Below are 19,474 nucleotides of genomic sequence, written 5' to 3'. Positions count from 1 at the left end.
AGAGGGTTTGAGATAGGTTTGATTGTATAAGGCCTTCTTCAAAGAGGGTTTATCTCACGCACAATCATGTAAGGTTAGTAAGCCCTTCTTCTATTTATAGAAGAAGGGTTGTTGGGAATTTATCTCCCTTTGGATAGTCGTTTACCCCAGTCATCAAATACGTTGTTTCACTTGGAGCTTATCCAGAATGAAGAGATCATTCTGGATAAGGTCCTCAACCAGGGTGGTTTCACCCGTTAAGGAGAGAGTGGGCCCTCCTCTCTCTTTAACGGATGAGATCCTCCTTAAAACATGATCACAATTATCTTAATCAGATCAACATCTCCCACTTGGCCATGTGAAACAAAAACTAGATGCAAGATTTAGCCTCTCACTATTGGAGTATTTTACTTGCATCAACATTTCTGGAATGAGTTATATTTTGAGTTTCTCATCCAAACATATGTCTTTATTAGACATATCTTAATCTCATACAAGATACATGTTTTGAGAATATTTCTTCTGATATGCCCTTTGTTAAAGGATCAACAATCATATCAGATGTAAGTAAATAGCTGACTTTGATTTCATTTCTTTCAATCATATCATGAATGTAATGGTACTTTACCATTATATGTTTAGTTTTTGAATTATTAGCTCCACTCTTCGTAAGAGAGATGGCAGCCTGATTATCACAATAAATCTGGATTGCCCCATTGGTTATTTTCTGCTTCAAATCATTAATGAAGCGGCTTATCCAAACGACAAACATTGCAGCTGCATTGCATGGAATATATTCAGCTTCTTGAGTATGCTGAGCTACACAACCTTTTTTTTACAAGACCAGAAAACTACTCCTCCTCCTAGGAGGAAAATATATCCAGAGGTGGATTTACTATCATCTTTGTTGCCTGCAAAGACAACATCAGAATATCTAGTTAATTATAAAGAATCACCTTGAAAACATAATTTCATGTTTATAGTCTCTTTTTACCGCTTGCCAGTGTGGCTAACCAGGATTACTCTGGTAGCGACTAACAAGGCCAACAACAAAGCTGATATCCATTCTAGTGCGTTGCATAGCATACATTAAGCTTACGATAGCTTGAGCATAAGGAACATTTAGTCTTTCCTATTCATCACCTGGACTATCATTTTTACTCAACTTGACACTTTTAACCACAAGTGTTCTAACTGATTTATAATCACTCATTTTAAATTTATTAAGTATATAATTTAAATATCTTTCTTGACTCAAGCTTAACAGTTTGAAGCTTCTATCTTGAGTGATTTTAATTTCAAGAACATAGGATGCTTCTCCCATGTCTTTTATTTCGATCTAAGAATTTAACCATGACTTGATTTTGACAATCATATTGTTGTCATCTCCAGTCAGAAGAATGTCATCCACATATATTGAGAGAATGGAAAATTTACTCTTACTTTTTCAGACATAAACATAGTGGTCAAACTTATTTGTCACAAACCCTAATGACGTAATAGCCTTATGAAACTTTAAGTACCACTGACGTGGTGATTACTTAAGTCCGTATAGGGATTTTTTTAATCTATATACTTTATCTTCATTATCTTTTATTATATAGCCATCAGGTTGCTCCATAAAAATAGTTTTCTTAAGCTCACCATTAAGAAAGGCGGTTTTAATATCTATTTGATGTAGATCTAGGTCGTAGTGAGCTATTATCACACAAATTATCCTTATCGAGACAAATTTTGCAATAGGCGAATATGTGTCAACATAATCTAATCCTTCTTTCTAAGAAAAACCCTTAGCAACTAATCTTGCTTTAAATTTATCAATGCTACCATCAGCCTTGAATTTCTTCTTTAAAATTCATTTACATCCGATAACTTTCCTTTCTTCAAGTAAATCAGTCAATTCCCAAACCTGATTTTTCTTAATGGACTCATTTTTCTTCTTCATGGCTTTTTCCCAGTCTGTTGACTCACGTGAGTTTATTGCTTCACCATATGACAAGTTATCTTCCATGTCATTTATGTTTAAAGCATGACACAATTCCTCCGATAGATAGACATAATAGTCATCTAAGTAAGATGGAGAAGCTCTAGACCTTTTGTGTAAACCTAAGACTATTAAGAAGAAGAAGAAAAAGAATAAGTGATTTCAGAAGGTTCGTTGTTACTTATAGGTTCTTGTATGTCATCATAATCATATTGTAGATCAAGAGGATCATCTCCATTTATTTCTAAAATAACTTATTTCATGTTTTGATCTTCTAAGAAGATTACAACTCTACTTTCGATTAAACCCTTATTAGGGTCGTAAAATCGATAGTCCTTAGATCCTTTGGGATATCCAATAAAAATAGATCTAGTATTGAGTTTATCCCTTGATCGCTCTATAACTTTTATATGAGCTAAAGAACCTCATTTACGAAGGTAACTTAGACTAGGTTTTCTTCTTGCCCATGACTCATAAGGGATTGAGACAATAGCTTTATATGGAACCTTGTTTAAAACATAACTTGTCGTATGTATTGCTTCTCCCCAAAATACTTTGGGTAATGAAGCGTCAGATAACATGCATCTAACCATATCAAGAACAGTCCTATTAAATTGTTCAGCTACACCATTTTGTTGAGGTGTGTCCAGAGTAGTAGTTTGCGATCTGATCCCATTGACTTTGCAATATTCAAAAAAATTATCTGAGGTATATTCTCCTCTCCGATCTGACTGTAAAACTTTAATCTTCCTACCAATTTGATTTTTGACTTCTTGATGATATTTCTTAAATTTATCTAGTATTTCATACTTATAAGTTATAAGATACACATAACTGTATCTAGAAAAATCGTCAATAAATGATATAAAATATTGCATTTCTCTATGAGTTTGAGTCCTGAAAGGACCACATATGTCAGTGTGAATGATTTCTAATAGTTCTGATGCTCTAATAACATTTTGTGGAAATGGTTTTCTTATCACTTTTTCATAAATACAAGGTTCACATCTATGAAATAATAATTCATTAAAGTCAGGTATTAATTTTAATTCAACAAATTTTTTTAATTTTCTTTAGTTAACGTGTCCAAGTCTTTGGTGCCAAACATTTCCATCCACATTAAAGACAATATCAATATAAGCAGAAGTCGAAGGAATTTTATTCATATCTGAGTCAAAATTTTTGAACAATCCCTGATTTTGAACAAGGACCCCATCAAACAGGACTCGACCATGTTTTCCTATAGTGACCTTTTCTGGTAAAAAATGAACTTCAAAACCCTTGGCAACCAAGGCTGGGACAGACACTCGATTACGTCTCATGGATGGTACAAACATGATATTGGACAACAAAACATTGTTTTTAGAGGTTTCAATTCGATAAGTCCTGACACCCATAACATCAGAGTAGGTATTGTTGCCCATGTACACCCGATGTTCACCAGGTTTATAGTCGATCATGTCCACCATCTCTTCCTTGGTCATAGCAATATGCCGCATTGCCCCATAGTCCACCCACCAACCAGAAAGAGCTTGGTCTGCATCAAAGCATTCCAATATCATGTAGATTATATAATGCCTCTCCTTTTGCTTGTTATTTCTATTGTTTCTGCCAATGTTGTTGTTTGATCAGCTCCTGCAATCTCTCTTGTAGTGTCCAGGTTTTTCACACTTGAAGCACTTCACTTGGGAGGCAGCTTCCTGTGGCTTGCAGAATGTTGAACCTTTCTTCCTATCAAGTTTGTCATTTCCTTTAAAGTATTTCTTCTTAAATTATAGGCATCTAGAAGGGCTATTGCCTCGAGAAGGACCATTTTTAGCGAAGTGTAATTCGCTATTCCGTTCTTGTTGCATGTGTTGTTGCTCAACAGCGGGAAGTTCCTCCAAGGCTAGGTTTTTGGAATTCAACCTAAGTGTTGTATGTACCATCTTTCAAGATAATGGTAAACTATGCAGAATGGTGGATATCTGCATTTGGCCAGGAATAACATTCCCAATAATTGTCAGGTCCTTGGCCATAACAAGCATTTTGTTTTCATGATCAACAACATTGTCATTTTTTTGCATACGACATGAATTGTATTGATCTAACAAAAGTTATATATGTGTTTCAGAAGTGATGTCATATTTTTTGGAAATGGCTTCAAACATGAACTTAGCTGTAGGGTAATCTTCAAATACCCTAATGAGATCATCATCCATATAAGTTAACATGATGGTTCTAGCCAATATATCTCTTTTGTATTTTATATATGAGGCTTTGACCTCGTCAGAAACAGGAGTACCAGGATCGCTCATTTCAGTAGTGAGGGCATTCTCGATGCTCTCCAAAGTTAGAACAAGAGGAATCCTCCTCTTCCAAATGTGAAAATTTATGTCATTAAGTTTGTCAGTTTTGGCTAGCTCAGTGGCACAAACCCTACTAGTCATTTTTCTATTTTTTGTAATTTTAAAATGGCAAAACATGATAAGTATAAGTCCAACATTCAACAAGTAGAAAGATAAAAGAATATCAAATATGAATGCATAAAATATCATGTTCATAATAAAAAAAATCATGATATCAATCTTACTATATCATGCAAATACAAAAAAATTATATTGCAATCAAGCTCTTTGATTTTCACTAAAATTAAGCTAATTTGCAAACTCTGAGCACTTTTTGTAATTTTAAAAAAGTTAGAGGACAACACTACAATAATAATCCACAAAAAGTAGGACTTAAAAGGAAACATGGGGGTTTTCTGCAAAAATAAAAAATTGACCCTGTTTCAGAATTTTTTTTTAGACTGAGTCCTATTCTGGAATTACCAGCAAAGACTAGGACTTTTGCTATAATTTAGGGACACAAAAGTAAAAAATAACAAAGTTAAAGGTATTGTTGTGATTGTATACCTGCAGGATATAATTGGTAATTAAATTAAAAGTAGGGGCAGCATTATAAATAAATTCAATAGGACAAAACAAGCATTAACGTAAATGTGTAGGGACAAAAATATAATGCAATCGGTCAGGGACATGACTAAAATAATGGAAAAGACCTCGGTCAAAAGGTAATATTACCTGATAGGAATACGATCGAGATTTTTGAAAAAGATCAGGGCCAGTAGTGTAATTATACATGTAAAAGAGTATAAAAACTGGATTTCTTGAGAACTTCAAAAGCTTCCTGATGAAGCTTCTACATTTTTTTTTGTTTCAATTGGTGAGAAAATCATTAGTCGTTCGCCGAAAAAAAATGGTTGATCTTCATCGCCGAAAAATGGAAGAAAAAGGGGCCGATATATGTCAATATTTTTTTGTTGTTGTTTCAATCGGTGAGACGATGCTAATTTTCGATGATTTGTTCGCTGGAAAAAAGAAGAAAAGAAAAAGCCGATGGGCTGATTCCGCAGGAATGTCGGATCTTTACCAAAATCACCAAAAAAAGAAAGAGACAGACTATTCAGTCTGTTGGTGAATCGTCGAAAAAAAAAATAATCAGATACCGAGAGGCACGTCGTTCGATCTGTCGAAACAAGGTTAGACGAGGGCCGTGAAAAAAAAATAGGTATGTTTTTCTATTTTTTTTTTTTTGAAGAACAGAAGTCGCCTGCTTCCGGCGACCCACTGTAGCCCCCCCCCCCCCCCCCCCCCGCTTTTATTTTTATTTATGGAGGTCGCTCGATGCTGGCAACTTTTTTTAAAAGAAACAGAGGTCACCGGTAACTGGCGACCCTCTGAAGAAAATAAAACTTTAAAAAAAAATATTTCTTCCTCCTTTTTATTTTTTGAGGTTGCCTGATGTCGGTGACCTCTTCTATTTTTTTTTTTATTAAAACTGTGTGACGATTATGTGATAAACCATTCGGTTTCTTTGTGCCAGATTAAGAAAAAAGTGCTATATAGGGTTCATAAAAAAGGAGACAAAAAATGATATAGGGGTCGCCAAAATACTTTTTTTTTTTATTATTACCAGCAGACCCAAAATAGGGTCTGAGTCGCATGTCACTATTAACCAGGAGTAGGAGTCACCGGAATCCGGCGACCCCTGCTGTTGAGTCTAATAAAATAAACGACTGACCTCTCTGTTTGTTGTGTTTCCTTGGACTGAGGTCGAGTGTCGATGGCCCGGAGCAATCATAGATGATGAAGTTCCGATCTGTTGAGGAGTTTCTGTTTGAAGCAACCTGAGCTCTGATACCACTAAAGGATCGAGATTGAAGGGTCGACAGAGGGTTTAAGATAAATTTGAGTGTATATGGTCTTTTTCAAAAGGAGTTTATCTCATGCACAATCATGTCAGGTGAGTAAGCCCTCTTCCTGCTTATAGAAGAAGGTCTACTGAGAATTTAGTTTTCTTTGGGTAGCCATTTACCTCAACCATCATACACACTGTTTCACTTGAAGCTTATTCATAATGAAGAGATCATTCTGAATAAAGCCCTCAATCTGGACAGTTTCACCCGTTAAGGAGAGAGTAATCACGGTTATCTTAATCAGATCAACGCGATTAACTCTCTTTAACCAAAAGTACTCCCCTTAAACCTACGTGTATCGAAATAGTCAGGGTGGTAAATACATAAATAAATACAACCTTTCTAAATTTACTTTTATCAATTGGCGTTGTGCATTCATAGCAATAAAATATACGCATATATTTATGAGTTTCATGCACATTATCTCCCTTTCATGATAGCTGCGCGTGTACGATATCTTTTTAAAACCCATGTACAATTATTCTCTGCTTGAATGTAAATAATAATTAAACATAATTTATGATTCGAAAATTTGGAAAAAGGCATTAAAATAAGAACACATAAGATATCATATTTCATTCATGTTGGAAAGGACGATGCCAGGATATTTAAGAAACATGGATTTTAAAAAAGTCAATGATCATAACCAAGATGGAAAGTGAAGGTCTATTTTAGGGACTCGTGTGGCATCCGATGTATCGAGTGGGTATCACTTGGAACCTATCACAAAGATACGTAGACACGAGGATGCATGATGCACGGGACTCGCAAGTTTGATTTTTTTTGGGAAAAAGTAGGACACGAGGACACAAATTTTTAATAAAAACTATTTTTGATATTTAAATCTTAAAAATGCATTTTATTAAAATAAAACCTTAAACATTAAAATAATAAAATGTTAAAATATAATCCGGATGTGTCAGTATCAGTATCCATGCGTCCAAGCGTGTCTGATATATATATATATATATATATATATATATATATATATATATATATATATATATATATATATATATATATATATATATATATCAGCAAACAAATTGTAGATATATAGACTATAGTAAACATACGAATAATAATAAGATCTGAAAATTGTTTTTAACGTGATATTAATGCATTCAAAACACAATATTTTCAATATCGTTTTTTTGGAAACTATACTGATTTTGGTGGCAAATTAATTGCCATTGAAAATATTGCGTCAAATCCGCAATTGTGAGAAACGAAAAAAAATGCATCAAATCCGCAAGAGTTGGATCAGTGCATGGTTTGGATTATCTCAGGTTGAGAGATCCAAATCCTGATTTAGCAGATATTATTGGAAAAAGACAAAATATGCATTTTTTTTACTTAGAAATACATTGCCATAGTCGGGGAGGGATTGGTCCAGATAGACCAATTTATTGCTTCCTCAGTTCCCTCCCCCACGATAAAAGCCTAGCCCTTCAACTACTTTTGAAAAGATTAGATTGCGCATAGTAAGCCTTGATGTTCAACAGTTCCCATTAAAAAATGATCACTTACGGGTCAGATATTTCTCAAAAGTACAGCTCAAACCTGACCCAAATATTATTTGGTTTGGATATGGTTTCACCCAAATAACATTTGGATCAATACATTATACCCATATCTTGCTGTCGAGTCACATATCCAACATAGATCCAACCCATTGACAGCCCTACATAAACTGTCTTTCTTAATTGTATCATCTTAATCAAGTCAATGTATAGGGAAACGCAATAGAGACGCCCCAACTTGGTCGGGTCAAAAGTCGCAAAGGCGTGATCACTTAGCTTTAGCACATCCACATTCTCAGTGAGCCTAGCTTGGTTGACCTCGCTAAGTATACCCTTGACCATTGTAGATCAACACAACGTATGGGCTTTGGGGGATGGATTATGGATGCAAAATCGGTCCTAGTTTCCAACTTCGATAAGAATCGGTTCAACACATGCTGCTGGATCCAGTATATATCCAAACGAATGTCATAAATCTGGTTCTTGGGAAAGACTTGCAATATTTTGAAAATTTTACTTTTCTCATGAAAAACTCGGGAAGATATCAGCATATAACCAATCTGGAACTCCATTGTCAGACCCACGGCCCAACCTAAATCTAGAGTCGGATACAATTTCGGGTTCGAAATGACCCGAATCATATCCGACCCGAACACATCCCCAGCTGAGCGTGAGGAGGGTCACGATGTTTCAATGGTTCCTCTCGTTTACCCAACCCGCACGGTGCCCAAGTCGGCACCCTTGTTTGTTCCAACCAATGCCGATATTTTTTATTATTCATTATTACGCGTACGAACTACGAACCAAGCGACCATTTTACGAAACTACCCAGCGACCCTGCTCTCATAATTTCAAATTACAATATACCCCTAATATCGTCCCCGACATCAGCTTGTCCCAATTCGAAAATGGGGACATGAATGTTATCGTTTACGTTATAAATAGGGAGTTCACTTACCACTTGACAACGCTTCAGGATTTTAGACGCAGGACGTTCAGTGGAGGAAGACGAGGGTATTTTGGTCATTTGGTAACGTAAACTGCTATCCGTTCGTTCCTATCGTCAAGAAAAGAAAATGAGACTTTAAAAAAATTTCCTCCATTCTCTGAAAAAGAGTAAAGAAAAGAAGCTTTGATCTAATTGTCATCATTTGTTTTACGGTGGCAGAAGAAAAGAATACCCAAAGACGCGGCCTGTGGAAAAAGAGGAACCCCTTCAGCAGTTCTCTCCAAGAGCAAGGAAGAATATTATATTAAAAACACAATCATTTATCAAACAGAACGAACCTTCACATCCAAAAAACAGTTTTATCACCAAAAGCAAGGAAGAATATGTATATATACTGAACACGATTTCTTTTTAAAAAAAGGTCAGAAATAAACTCACAAGTCACATCAGTCTCTCTCTCTCTCTCTCTGGAGGAAAAAGAGAATAAATAGACAACAAAATTACTATTATATCAAACTCATCGATGTTTTACTGCTTACCATCTACACTCGAAACAACTAAGAATTATTACTGCCTTCAAATTTTCTTTTCCCTTTTTTCGTTTTTTCTTCCCTCTCTATCGGACTAAATGCATGCCCTTCAAAAACGGGGATCGTAAGAGGGGAAAAGGGGCAAAAAAGAAAAATTTGGAAAAAAGAAAGACGATCAACTAGGTCTAGGATTTCTCTTTTTTTTTGTCTGGGTTTGTTTAGGGTTTCTCACGGAAAACTGTGGCTAAACCTGTGACGATCTTGCCCTCCTTGTGGGTACTCTTCGGTTTGATGGCCGGCGGCGTCCACTCCGTCACCACCACCCTCACCTGTCCGCCGCCACCACCACCACCTTTGCCGTCCTTGCCGTTGCCGTGGCTGCCGCTAAAACGCAACTCGAACTCGCCGGAAAAACTGGTGGTGGAAAGGCCAGTGGGTTTCACGACAACGAGGGAAAGACCGGAGGTGACAGTGGCGGCGGCACCCTTCTGCTTCTCCTCCTCCTTTTCGTTCACCTTCGTCCTTTGGTAAGGAGAGAGCCATTTGGCGCGCATGTACTCGGGTTTCCGCCAGGGAGGGAAATGGAGCCCCTTCTTCTTCAGCGATTGCCTTGCGGCCTCGGAGACGAGGGAAACGATCTGTTGGAGCCGGTCCGGTTTCCCGACGAAGATGGACGGCAGGGACTGGAGCACCGCCCGGTAGTGGCTCGTCGACCGAATGATCTCGAACTCCGACTTGAAATCGACGTCGACGATCAGCCGATCCAACCCTCCTTCGGCCGCGGCCAAGATTACGTCCATGTATTCGTATTCCCCTTTATTAAAAGAAAGAAAAAATCAATACCAAAAAGAAGATAAGAAAACCCGGAACAAAAAGCAACAGAAAAGATTGGGGAGATTACCAGCGGGGTGAGAGGGGGATTGCTCCCATTTCGATATACAGACGGAGGCGTCGTAGCCCAGAGCGAGGAGACCCTCTGCAACGAACGCCCTCAGCGAGACGTTCTTTCTGCAACTCGTACCCCTCGACTCCACTAGCTTCGCAGTATCCGCCAGAAGGTTCCTCTCCGCCACGCTCGCACACGGCACCAAACTCTACGGAAATAGCCAAAATCACAAAAACTAAATAAAGGAAAACGGCAAATCAAAAAATAAAAAGTTAAAAAACAAGGGCTCAATTTATCCAGACACAAGATCGTCCTTGCTAAAAAAATTTATCCATTTTCCCAAAAAAACGATTTTTTTTCTTACCTTGAGGATCTCCGAGGCTTCGCCGGAGAAGAGGGACGAGTCTCCGGCGTCCTGATCGCCGTCGGAGCTGTCGCTGCCATTGCCGTTGAAGCAATTGCAGCGGGAGCGCCCGCACTTGGTCTGCTTATCGGTGTCCTCCATGAAATTCTGGACCATCTTGGCGAGGCAAACCGAGCTGGGTTCGATGTCGACCCCGTCCTGGGGCTCCCCGGCCCTCTCCGACGAGGAGTTTCTCAGGACGCTCGGGAATTGCCGCTCGAGCATCCGCTTGAGCCGAGACTTCGCCGCCGGCTTTGGCGGGACTGCATCGCTCTTTATCGGCTTCGGGGTGCCGGAATCGGCGATCGGATGGATCTTCATCGTGAGCGGCCCTGTCAGAATCCTAGGCCTCCATTTTTTGCAGTCACAGAGGCGTCGAAGGGAAGAAAAAGGAAGCTACTTGCCGGAAGCTTCCTGGAGAAGAAAGAGATGAAGGACCCGAGAAGAAAACTAAGAAAATCCCTTCTGCAACAACGAAACAGAGGAAGGTATGTATAAATTCAAGAGGCGTGAAGCAGAAACTCGATCTCAGGCATGAAAAATACGATTTTCATAGCATATCGATGGTAAGGACGGGGAAGAAAGCTCGGAACGAGGGCGAAACGCAAGAATCGCCAAAACGTTCAACACAAGAAACACAAAAAATGACGATAAAATACGATAAAATTCCCCGAAGTTCGGGTGATGAAAGCGACGATCTGAATTTCTGAACGTGAAATTCCAAGCAGAGAATTTCGGAAAATGTGGAAACGCGGAAGGCGAGAAACTGATGGATTTTAGAAAGAACGATCAGTTTCCCCTTTAAGAACTCATTAAAATTCCCCCACCTGAAAACTTCGATTTGCTTGATCAAGGATAACGAAAAGAAGATGAAAATGTGTGATCAAAGAGGCAGGCTTTTTTCCCCTTGCTCTTCGTTCCCCTTAGTCCTCCTTTCCCGAGTATTCAAAAACCTTAACTCTGTCAGGACCATTAATACTCCGCCGAAAACCTTAAAATCCGCCGGGATCAAAGAACGAAGCAACCCGACGGGAAAAGACAGTGAAGAAAATGAAGAGGAATGAACACTCGCATCAAAGACAAACGGAATCAGAGCGCGTGATCTTCACTCTGGTAAATTTCCGTGTTCTCTCTCTCTCTCACCGCATTGATTTAAAGGCAGAGTGAACGCCCCCTACGCCTTTCTCCCGCTCTCAGGGCGTACGGCATCAATGGAAAATGGCGTGACTCGCCGGAAATCCATATATCCAGCGGTTTCCCAGCACTTCGTCTAACAAAATCCCGGCGACTCCTCCACTCTTCTTCTTCGTCGAAAATTTTTATTTCCGGTGAGCTCCGGACTTCCTCGTCGCGCTCTTCACCGTCCGATGCCAGACGGTAGGGGAGCGGCCTCGCTCTTATAATGAACCGGTAGGAGATGACATGGACAACGAATACGACGTGGCGTTCCTTAATAGGATAATAAAATCCAACGTGACTGCCACATGGCCTTCTCACTAGATGACACGCGTCTGTTCTACTTCAGGACGCTGATGACGCCATTCGGGTCTCACGAATTACTATATTACCCTCAATTTTGAATTTGTTACCGGGTATGAGCCTTCCTCCCTTTTACGCCATCGATGCCATGGACCGTACTTGCTTCCGCAAGACGACAAAGTGCTTTAGACCCAGAAAATGACCAGAATACTCTCCACTACTAAAGTCAATGACAGGTCAGGCCATCTTCTTGTTTTCTTTTTAGGTGTAGTAAAAGTGAAATTAATACCCTTTTTGTCACTTACCGGAGGTTAGGTAGGAAAAAGAAATTTAAGGGTATTTTAGTAAAACACATCAAAGAAATATGCTGATAAAGTTAGGGCTACTTTAGGCATTTCATTCCATGTCATTTAGCCATTCGTGGGCTGAAGCACGTGCCACACGAAAGGCTGGCGGTTTCGAGTCCTCACACAGCATTACATACGTGTAAGCTATCGTTGATGGACACGTATTCCACGTCGCTCACTTAACTGCCAGAAAAAGAATGCGCCTGGCCAAGTTTACTAAATTATTCGTGATCATTACATAAATTACAGATTGCTACTTGACGAGAATGCCCTCCTCCGGTTTCAGTCGTGGACAAAATTAATCTTTGACTACTGTGAATGCGAAAAGTGACTTGAGTTCGTTCTTTTTTATGACGAAATTACCCTCTGAATCACTCGGTCAATGGCGTAGTGGGTGGAGCCTTGGCCACGGGTCGGGTCGGGTCGTCTAGGTTCGATTTTCATGGGCGGGGCAGTAAAGCCCTAAGAGCGGGGTCCTAACCTCCGAGTTTTAGGCTGCTGGTGACAATCTTAGGTATGGCCAGGCTCACCAACGGGGCTCTGAGTGTTTCGTAGGAGCCGTCAGTGCACGTCTCTTTGTGGTGGGACGTTGCTGGTTCAAACCTCAGTGGTACGTTGAATAGTAACTGGTGGGGTCTGCCTAACTCAGCTTGCCTTTTTTAAAAAAGAGAAAAAGTATGGCAGGCTGAGCCAACCCAGCCAGGTTTTTTGGAGTTACAAATCCAAAAAAAAAGTTCAGAACGGTAGTCCTATGATTACGATAGGGGTACTTTTGGCATCTGAAAAATAGAACCCAAAACTTCACCGACTCTCTTCCTTTTTCGCTTTTTTTCACTGTGGCGGTCGGAAAGAGAGGAGGTTCGTCCCTCTTTTGAAATAACGGATGTACCCTCCAGATGAAAACACAAAAGACGAAAATGCCCCAATTTGCGGTTCTAGAGTTTGAAAAAATTTAAAAAGGAACTAAATCTGGGGTCCCGGGGATAAGTCTCCTTTTGGAGAGGATATTTTGTAATATGTGAAATGGTAAGATTTGTTAAAAAAATGAGAACTTGATTACAAAATATTAGATTCCACATTTTAGATCACACTCGTGAGATGAAATCTAAACAAAAAAACAAAAAAAAAAAACTTATGAAAATCTTGATAAATACCGGTTTACATATTTTGCCAGTTTACATATTCCAGTACCTATAAATATTTGCTAAAGGTAAGAAACTAATAAGTAGAAATCACTATTTTTTTTGTAAATCAAATGTTACGGATGTGATCTACAATAGTTTGTTTAATAGAAAACTTGTTTTGAATCATCTGATTATAACAAATATTTAAGTTTTTAAAAGAATAAAAAAAATTTGATGATATATAATATGCTAAAATTTTATAATTCAAAAGATCACATTTTTACATCTGAAAAACACCTTGATTTACATAAATCTAAGCTACAGATGCCAAATTTAATCTTTGGATGATGTTTTATATCATTTCTAAACCGTTCTTATTTTCATGAATTGTGACTGGCTGAGTTTTCCATCTCAAAAATGAATCTAATGGTGTATTAGACATTATAAAACTTTCTAACGTATTAAATAAACCATGCATACTAAACATATATTTAGAGATAGATTTACCATTTGTTGGGTACCATCTTAAGGTAGCCCCATGCCAAACCATCATATATATATATATATATATATATATATATATATATATATATATATATATATATATATATATATATATATATATATAGAGAGAGAGAGAGAGAGAGAGAGAGAGAGAGAGAGAGAGAGAGAGAGAGAGAGAGATCATGTGGTTTTAGGGGGGCGTTTGACTGCTTGTCTAAGCTGATATTGTTATTCAGGGCACACTGTCTCGAGTTACTGTTTTTCAGAACGAAAAAGACACTGTTTCACAGGACGAGTAGAGGCACGAAACAACACTTTCACGCATCGTGCATTTGACTGCAACAGCGTCCCACGCATCTGCGACGTCCTACACAATGCATGGCACGCAGAGACAAACGCCACCTTAGTGTCCAAGCAAGAGATGGTCTATGTGGGTTGGAACCCCCTTTTTACAGTTTGATACACTAAATCTATTTTTCTTATTATTAGAAAGAACAAAAGAGATTTTTCTCTTAAAATCAAGTCATGTATGGCAACTTAGGGATTCATATCCAAGGCTCAACATGATATGAATCCGAAATTCAATAAAATTGGATCTATGTTTTACTTTTAAAAAATAAAATTTTTAAATATTTTTTTTCATGCACTGACCAATTTTTCTTGAATGAACAAGCTTTTTTTTTATCCAATTCTTTAAAAGATAGAGTCTCATTTGGGGTTTTAAAGTCTTGATGAATTTTAGATGGAGTTTTGCTAATTAGAGTAAATGTTTGTATAGTGCTTAATTGCTTAAATGAGATAATGTTAATCAGAGTAATTATTTATATTTTTAGTTGGAGTTTAGATAAACATCGACCCTCTAGTGAATACGTGTGAGGGGTTGTGCACATATTTCCTCAACATCGAGACATGAAACACATTATGGATCTAGAAAAACTAAAGAAGAAGTGTCACATGGTAAGTTGACTCACCAACACGCTTGAAGATTTCAAAAGGTTCAACGTACTGAAGACTAAGCTTCTTCTTCTTCTTGAACATGAACACACTCTTCATAGGCGATATCCGAACAAACACGTGATTGCCCACAACAAAACTAAGCTCTCTAAGCCGTTGGTCAGCGTAGCTCTTCTATTCGCTCTGTGTTGCAACTAAACATTAATAAATCATCCTCACCTAGTCTGAGCAGTGTTGGATAATTTCTAGAGACTCCATTGCTCTCACTCCAACCTTGTCCCATCACACCAAGGATCTGTATGGTCTACCATACAGAACTTCATACAGAGCCATGCCAATACTGGCATGGTAGTGTTGTACGAAAACTGAGCATAATTTTATGCATAAGATATACATTTTATATGCATGATTATCTGCAAAATAAGATTAATTATCCATGTTTAATCAATATTTGGCATGATCCTACAGGGCACTTTTTATTTTTCAAAAAGAGAAAAAAATGAATAAAGTGGACCCATTTAAGTGTTTTTGAAAATTTTAATTTTTACTATCAGTGTTTTTTTAAAATAGTTTTTTAAAACATAAGTCTTTTCTTCTTTTCTTCCATTGCTCCTCGTCGGCCTCTTCTTCTTCTTCTCTCATCAGAGGGCACTCTGTCGAAGGCAACATCAGGTACACTTCTTCTCTCCCTTCTCTTTTATTTAGTATAGTTCATATAGATCATTTTTGTTTAATAAATATTTTTCTGCATAGTTGTCAGGATCTTCTTTTCTTTTTTTTTCTATTATTATTACTCAAAATAAAAAAATAAGGAAGAGGACGTAGAATACAACTATTTTGATAGATCTAAATCTTGCATTAGATATGCCACTGCTGGTAGTTCTAGTCGAGCATCACCCTGATCAGGCATTGATCAGGTTGATCAAGCCTGATTTGATTGGCTAGCTCATCTGCGATTCTTTTTAGCAATCGATCAAGTCAGGTCAGGTTATATATATATATATATATATATATATATATATATATATATATATATATATATATATATATTCCAATCTAATTCAGCCAATATCAGCCTTTCTATTTGGCCACAACAAAATAACATGATCTGTTTGCTTGTGCAAACTGATCTGCACAAAATATTTTTTTACCCGGTCTGTGTTGCTGATTTGCATTGGTTTTAACCTGGGACTGAATCAAGTCTGATCCAACCAGTGAACTATCAGGCTAGATATATTTGAATTAAGGTTGATTATTTCCTCTAGATTTGCCAACCATCGCCCACACTATGAGCCTAGACTCGACCTGATTTGGTCAGCCTGAGCAACCAGGCTGGGCCTGAGCAGTAAGTACAAATAGACCTGCATGCACTAACAATCACGCATATATGTTAATCAAGTGGTTGTTGCTGTTCGGGGATTGTTGAAATTAATTCCAATTCTTTTTAGACTTGTTGAAGGCAAGTCTGATATGCAGTTTTTCTATGTTCTAACTCAAACCAGACCAGAATTATGTTAAGATAACTGAATCTGATCTGACTGGTGTACCAACCTATGACCAGAGCAGATTCAGCTAACCTCCAGCTAAGCAAAGCATATCAGCCGTCCAATATGGATTTTGATTTGCGAAAAAGTCTGATTCTCATTCAAACTGGTAGTTAAGTTATCACACATAAATTCTGCATTTTATACATATATTTCTATGCATGATTCATCAAAAAATGCATTAAAAACTCATTCTTGTCAATATTTTTGAGAAACAACTTTAACATCAAAATAAAGATAAAATCACATATTTAAATCTTTTCCTGCATTTTTCAGTATTTTGATTAGTTTAAGACTTTTTAATTTATAGTTTAATTAGTTTAGGAATTATCAACTAATATTTTATTTGGTTTAGAACTGTATTTTTATGAAACACATTTTTCTAGAAGTACTCATTTGAAATTCTTGAAAATTAATCAGAGTTTTCCAGAAAATTGTGTAACCTAGAGTTGTAATATAAAAACATGTTTTTCAATAGAGAGGGGCATCTTCCTCTTGATAAAAATTGTTGCCTCTTCTCTCTCTCTCTTTCTCCTCTCTTCTTTCCCCTTTTTTATCCCAATTTGTTCTTCCTTTTACTCTTCTTCTTTCTTCCCCTTGTTCTTCTTGCTTCTAATCCCATCTAGCGTCAGTTCTTCTTGTCCCCATCGTCGGATGCACGTGCAGCTCGAAGGAAGGCCGCGTTCTTCTTCTCAACCTCTTTGTCGGAAGCAGATCATGAGGTTTGCTTCTCCCCCATCTCTTTATTGGTTTTAGCATTTAGATTAGATTAAATTTGTTTTTTTTATTACATGTATAAAAAAATAATTTATCATCGCATACATCATATTTTACTCTCTACATTTACTGTCTCACGATACTACAATACCCTGAATTTGTCCAAGAACAAGTTTAGGCGGTGCAAGGTTTTGTTAGGCCTGCCAATAGTCCCTTCTCGCAGACCTATAACCCAGGATGGCAAAACTATCCTAATTTTTCGTAGAGAAATCCACAAGGCCCATCCCCTGTTTTGGCTCAGACACCGGCTAGAACAGGTAACTTCCAACAAGGTTACCCAAAACCCACATTCCCATAGGCTCCACCCCAGTTTAGCCAGCCTTCTCCCCAGAAACCTACATCGAGCTAGTCTTTTCAGTAGAAGCTCTTCGAGGCCTTTTCAGATATGAAGGTCAACCTCAATTCCCACACACAATTGATAGCGAAGCTAGAGACTCAGATGGGGCAGTTGGCTGAGGCATTGAGCAGGCGTTGCGAAGGGAGCCTTCTTAGTCAACCTATTGTTAATCTGAGGGGTAAGGACCCAATGCACTATGGCCTGCATATGACAAAGTCACATCAAGAGTCGGCCTAGACTATAACTACCTTTAGGAGCGAGAAAGAATTCCATGGAACAAGGGAGACTGGAGAAGAAATTCAAAGACATACTAGTGAGCAATTGGTCCCTTTAGATACACTACAGGAAAGTGAGAGGGCTCCACCACCCGAGCCTTCCAGATCATATATACATGGATCCCACTTTCCCCAGGCCTTAGAGAAGACCAAATCGTTTGGAAAGTAGGGAGTAAAGATGAATGAGATGCTTGAGTTATTCAAGTAGGTCCATATAAACCACCCACTACTAGATGCCATACAGTAGATTCCTGCCTATGCGAAGTTCCTCAAGTAGTTTTGCACCTAGAAACAGAAGTCAAGGTCCAGTGTACCCAAGCGAGTATATCTGGCTGAGCAGGTGAGTTTAATGTTTTTGCATTAGACTCCACCCAAGCTCAAGGACCCCGAGACACCACCGATTATTTCATGTATTATAGAAAATATTACCATTGAGAGTGTTTTGCTCGATCTTAAGGTAAGTATCAATATCTTGTCGGGTTTCTTCTATGACACATTCAGGCTTAAAGATATGAATCCTACATCGATAACCCTATAGTTAGCAGATAGATCTATCAAGGTCCCGCGAGGGATCCTTGAGGACGTCTTGGTCAAGGTAGAGGATTTCTACTTTCTCGTAGACTTCATTATTTTGGACATGCAAGGCGTGAATCACGTTCGACAGATGCTCATTATTTTGGGATGGCTTTTCTTGGTGACAACAAATGCTTGCATAAACTGTCACACTAGAGCCATGGACATGTCATTTGGTAATAAGAAGATGAGACTGAACATCTTTAATGCTGCCATGGGGCCTGCAGGCCAAGAATGCTTGTTTTCGGGTAGACATTATCTAGAACCTGGTTGAAGCAAAGTCGTCGTGAATGTCGAGTGACCACCCTCAAGATATGTTGTTTCGAGAGGATGAGTCTAAGCTGAATGATGTGATGGTAGTCTTACCAGGCGAGAGACAATTAGCCTAGACTTTTAAGCCCCTCCTGTACCTAGCAGAGTTACCTGCCAAACCATTAGTGGAGTGTCCGCCAGTTCTTGAGCTGAAGCCCTTACCGGCTTCGCTCAAGTATGCCTTTTTAGGTGACCAACAAACACTCTCAGTCATCATTGCAGTAGATCTGACGAGTGATCTAGAACATCATTTGATTCAAGTCCTGCAAGAGCATAAGATGACCATAGAGTGGTCCATCGTTGATATGAAGGGGATAGACCCCTCCTTTGCATGCACAGAATTATAGTGGATCAGGGTGCTAAACCCTTCAAAGAGATGAAAAGGAGGCTAAACGTGAATATGAAGGAGGTCGTGAAGAAGGAGGTGGACGCAATGAGCCATTTATAGACCAGATCCTTGAGCGAATCACAGGCCAGAGATACTTTTGTTTTCTGAATGGATATTTAGGACACAATCAAGTGGTCGTTCACCGTGAGGATCATGAGAAAACCACTTTCACCTATCCTTATAGCACCTTCACGTTCAGACGTGTGCCAACTACTTTTCAAAGGTGCATAATGGCTATCTTTTCGGATATGGTGGACGATGTTCTAGAGATTTTCATGGACGACTTCTTTATTTATGGCTCATCTTTTGAGGATTGTCTCCAAAAGTTGACTAGAGTGTTGAAATGATGTATGAAGATGAACCTGATGC

General features: G+C 38.4%; 2 protein-coding genes across 2 annotated transcripts; both read right to left on the bottom strand.

Moving 5' to 3' along the window:
* Positions 1 to 3,036: 3,036 nt before the first annotated feature.
* On the bottom strand, positions 3,037 to 4,392 carry LOC149831664 (uncharacterized). Its single transcript, XM_090013062.1, has 2 exons — positions 4,248 to 4,392; positions 3,037 to 3,500 (listed from the first exon to the last, which is right to left on the bottom strand). Exons 1-2 carry the CDS (start codon positions 4,390 to 4,392, stop codon positions 3,037 to 3,039), a joined length of 609 nt encoding a protein of 202 aa, XP_089869188.1.
* A 4,895-nt stretch (positions 4,393 to 9,287) lies between these two features.
* Positions 9,288 to 11,863, bottom strand: LOC149831663 (uncharacterized). Its single transcript, XM_090012163.1, has 3 exons — positions 10,453 to 11,863; positions 10,104 to 10,296; positions 9,288 to 10,016 (listed from the first exon to the last, which is right to left on the bottom strand). Exons 1-3 carry the CDS (start codon positions 10,810 to 10,812, stop codon positions 9,421 to 9,423), a joined length of 1,149 nt encoding a protein of 382 aa, XP_089868289.1. The 5' UTR covers positions 10,813 to 11,863; the 3' UTR covers positions 9,288 to 9,420.
* Positions 11,864 to 19,474: the final 7,611 nt, after the last annotated feature.

This window comes from Nuphar pumila, chromosome 7, assembly GCF_984573655.1.
Source record: "Nuphar pumila chromosome 7, dmNupPumi1.hap1.1, whole genome shotgun sequence".
Lineage (NCBI taxonomy): Eukaryota > Viridiplantae > Streptophyta > Magnoliopsida > Nymphaeales > Nymphaeaceae > Nuphar > Nuphar pumila.
Note: the sequence above shows the minus strand (reverse complement) of the source record. Positions and strands in the feature narration are given on the sequence as shown.

What these genes read in the sequence shown, in the direction of transcription:
- LOC149831664 (XM_090013062.1), bottom strand. Translation starts at nt 4,392, where the DNA reads ATGACTAGTAGGGTTTGTGCCACTGAGCTAGCCAAAACTGACAAACTT. An exon ending in TACTGAAATGAGCGATCCTG is followed by an intron (nt 3,501 to 4,247) that starts GTACTCCTGTTT and finishes GCTTTGATGCAG; the next exon opens with ACCAAGCTCTTTCTGGTTGG.
- LOC149831663 (XM_090012163.1), bottom strand. Translation starts at nt 10,812, where the DNA reads ATGAAGATCCATCCGATCGCCGATTCCGGCACCCCGAAGCCGATAAAG. An exon ending in AAGCCTCGGAGATCCTCAAG is followed by an intron (nt 10,297 to 10,452) that starts GTAAGAAAAAAA and finishes CTATTTCCGTAG; the next exon opens with AGTTTGGTGCCGTGTGCGAG. An exon ending in ATCCCCCTCTCACCCCGCTG is followed by an intron (nt 10,017 to 10,103) that starts GTAATCTCCCCA and finishes CTTTTAATAAAG; the next exon opens with GGGAATACGAATACATGGAC.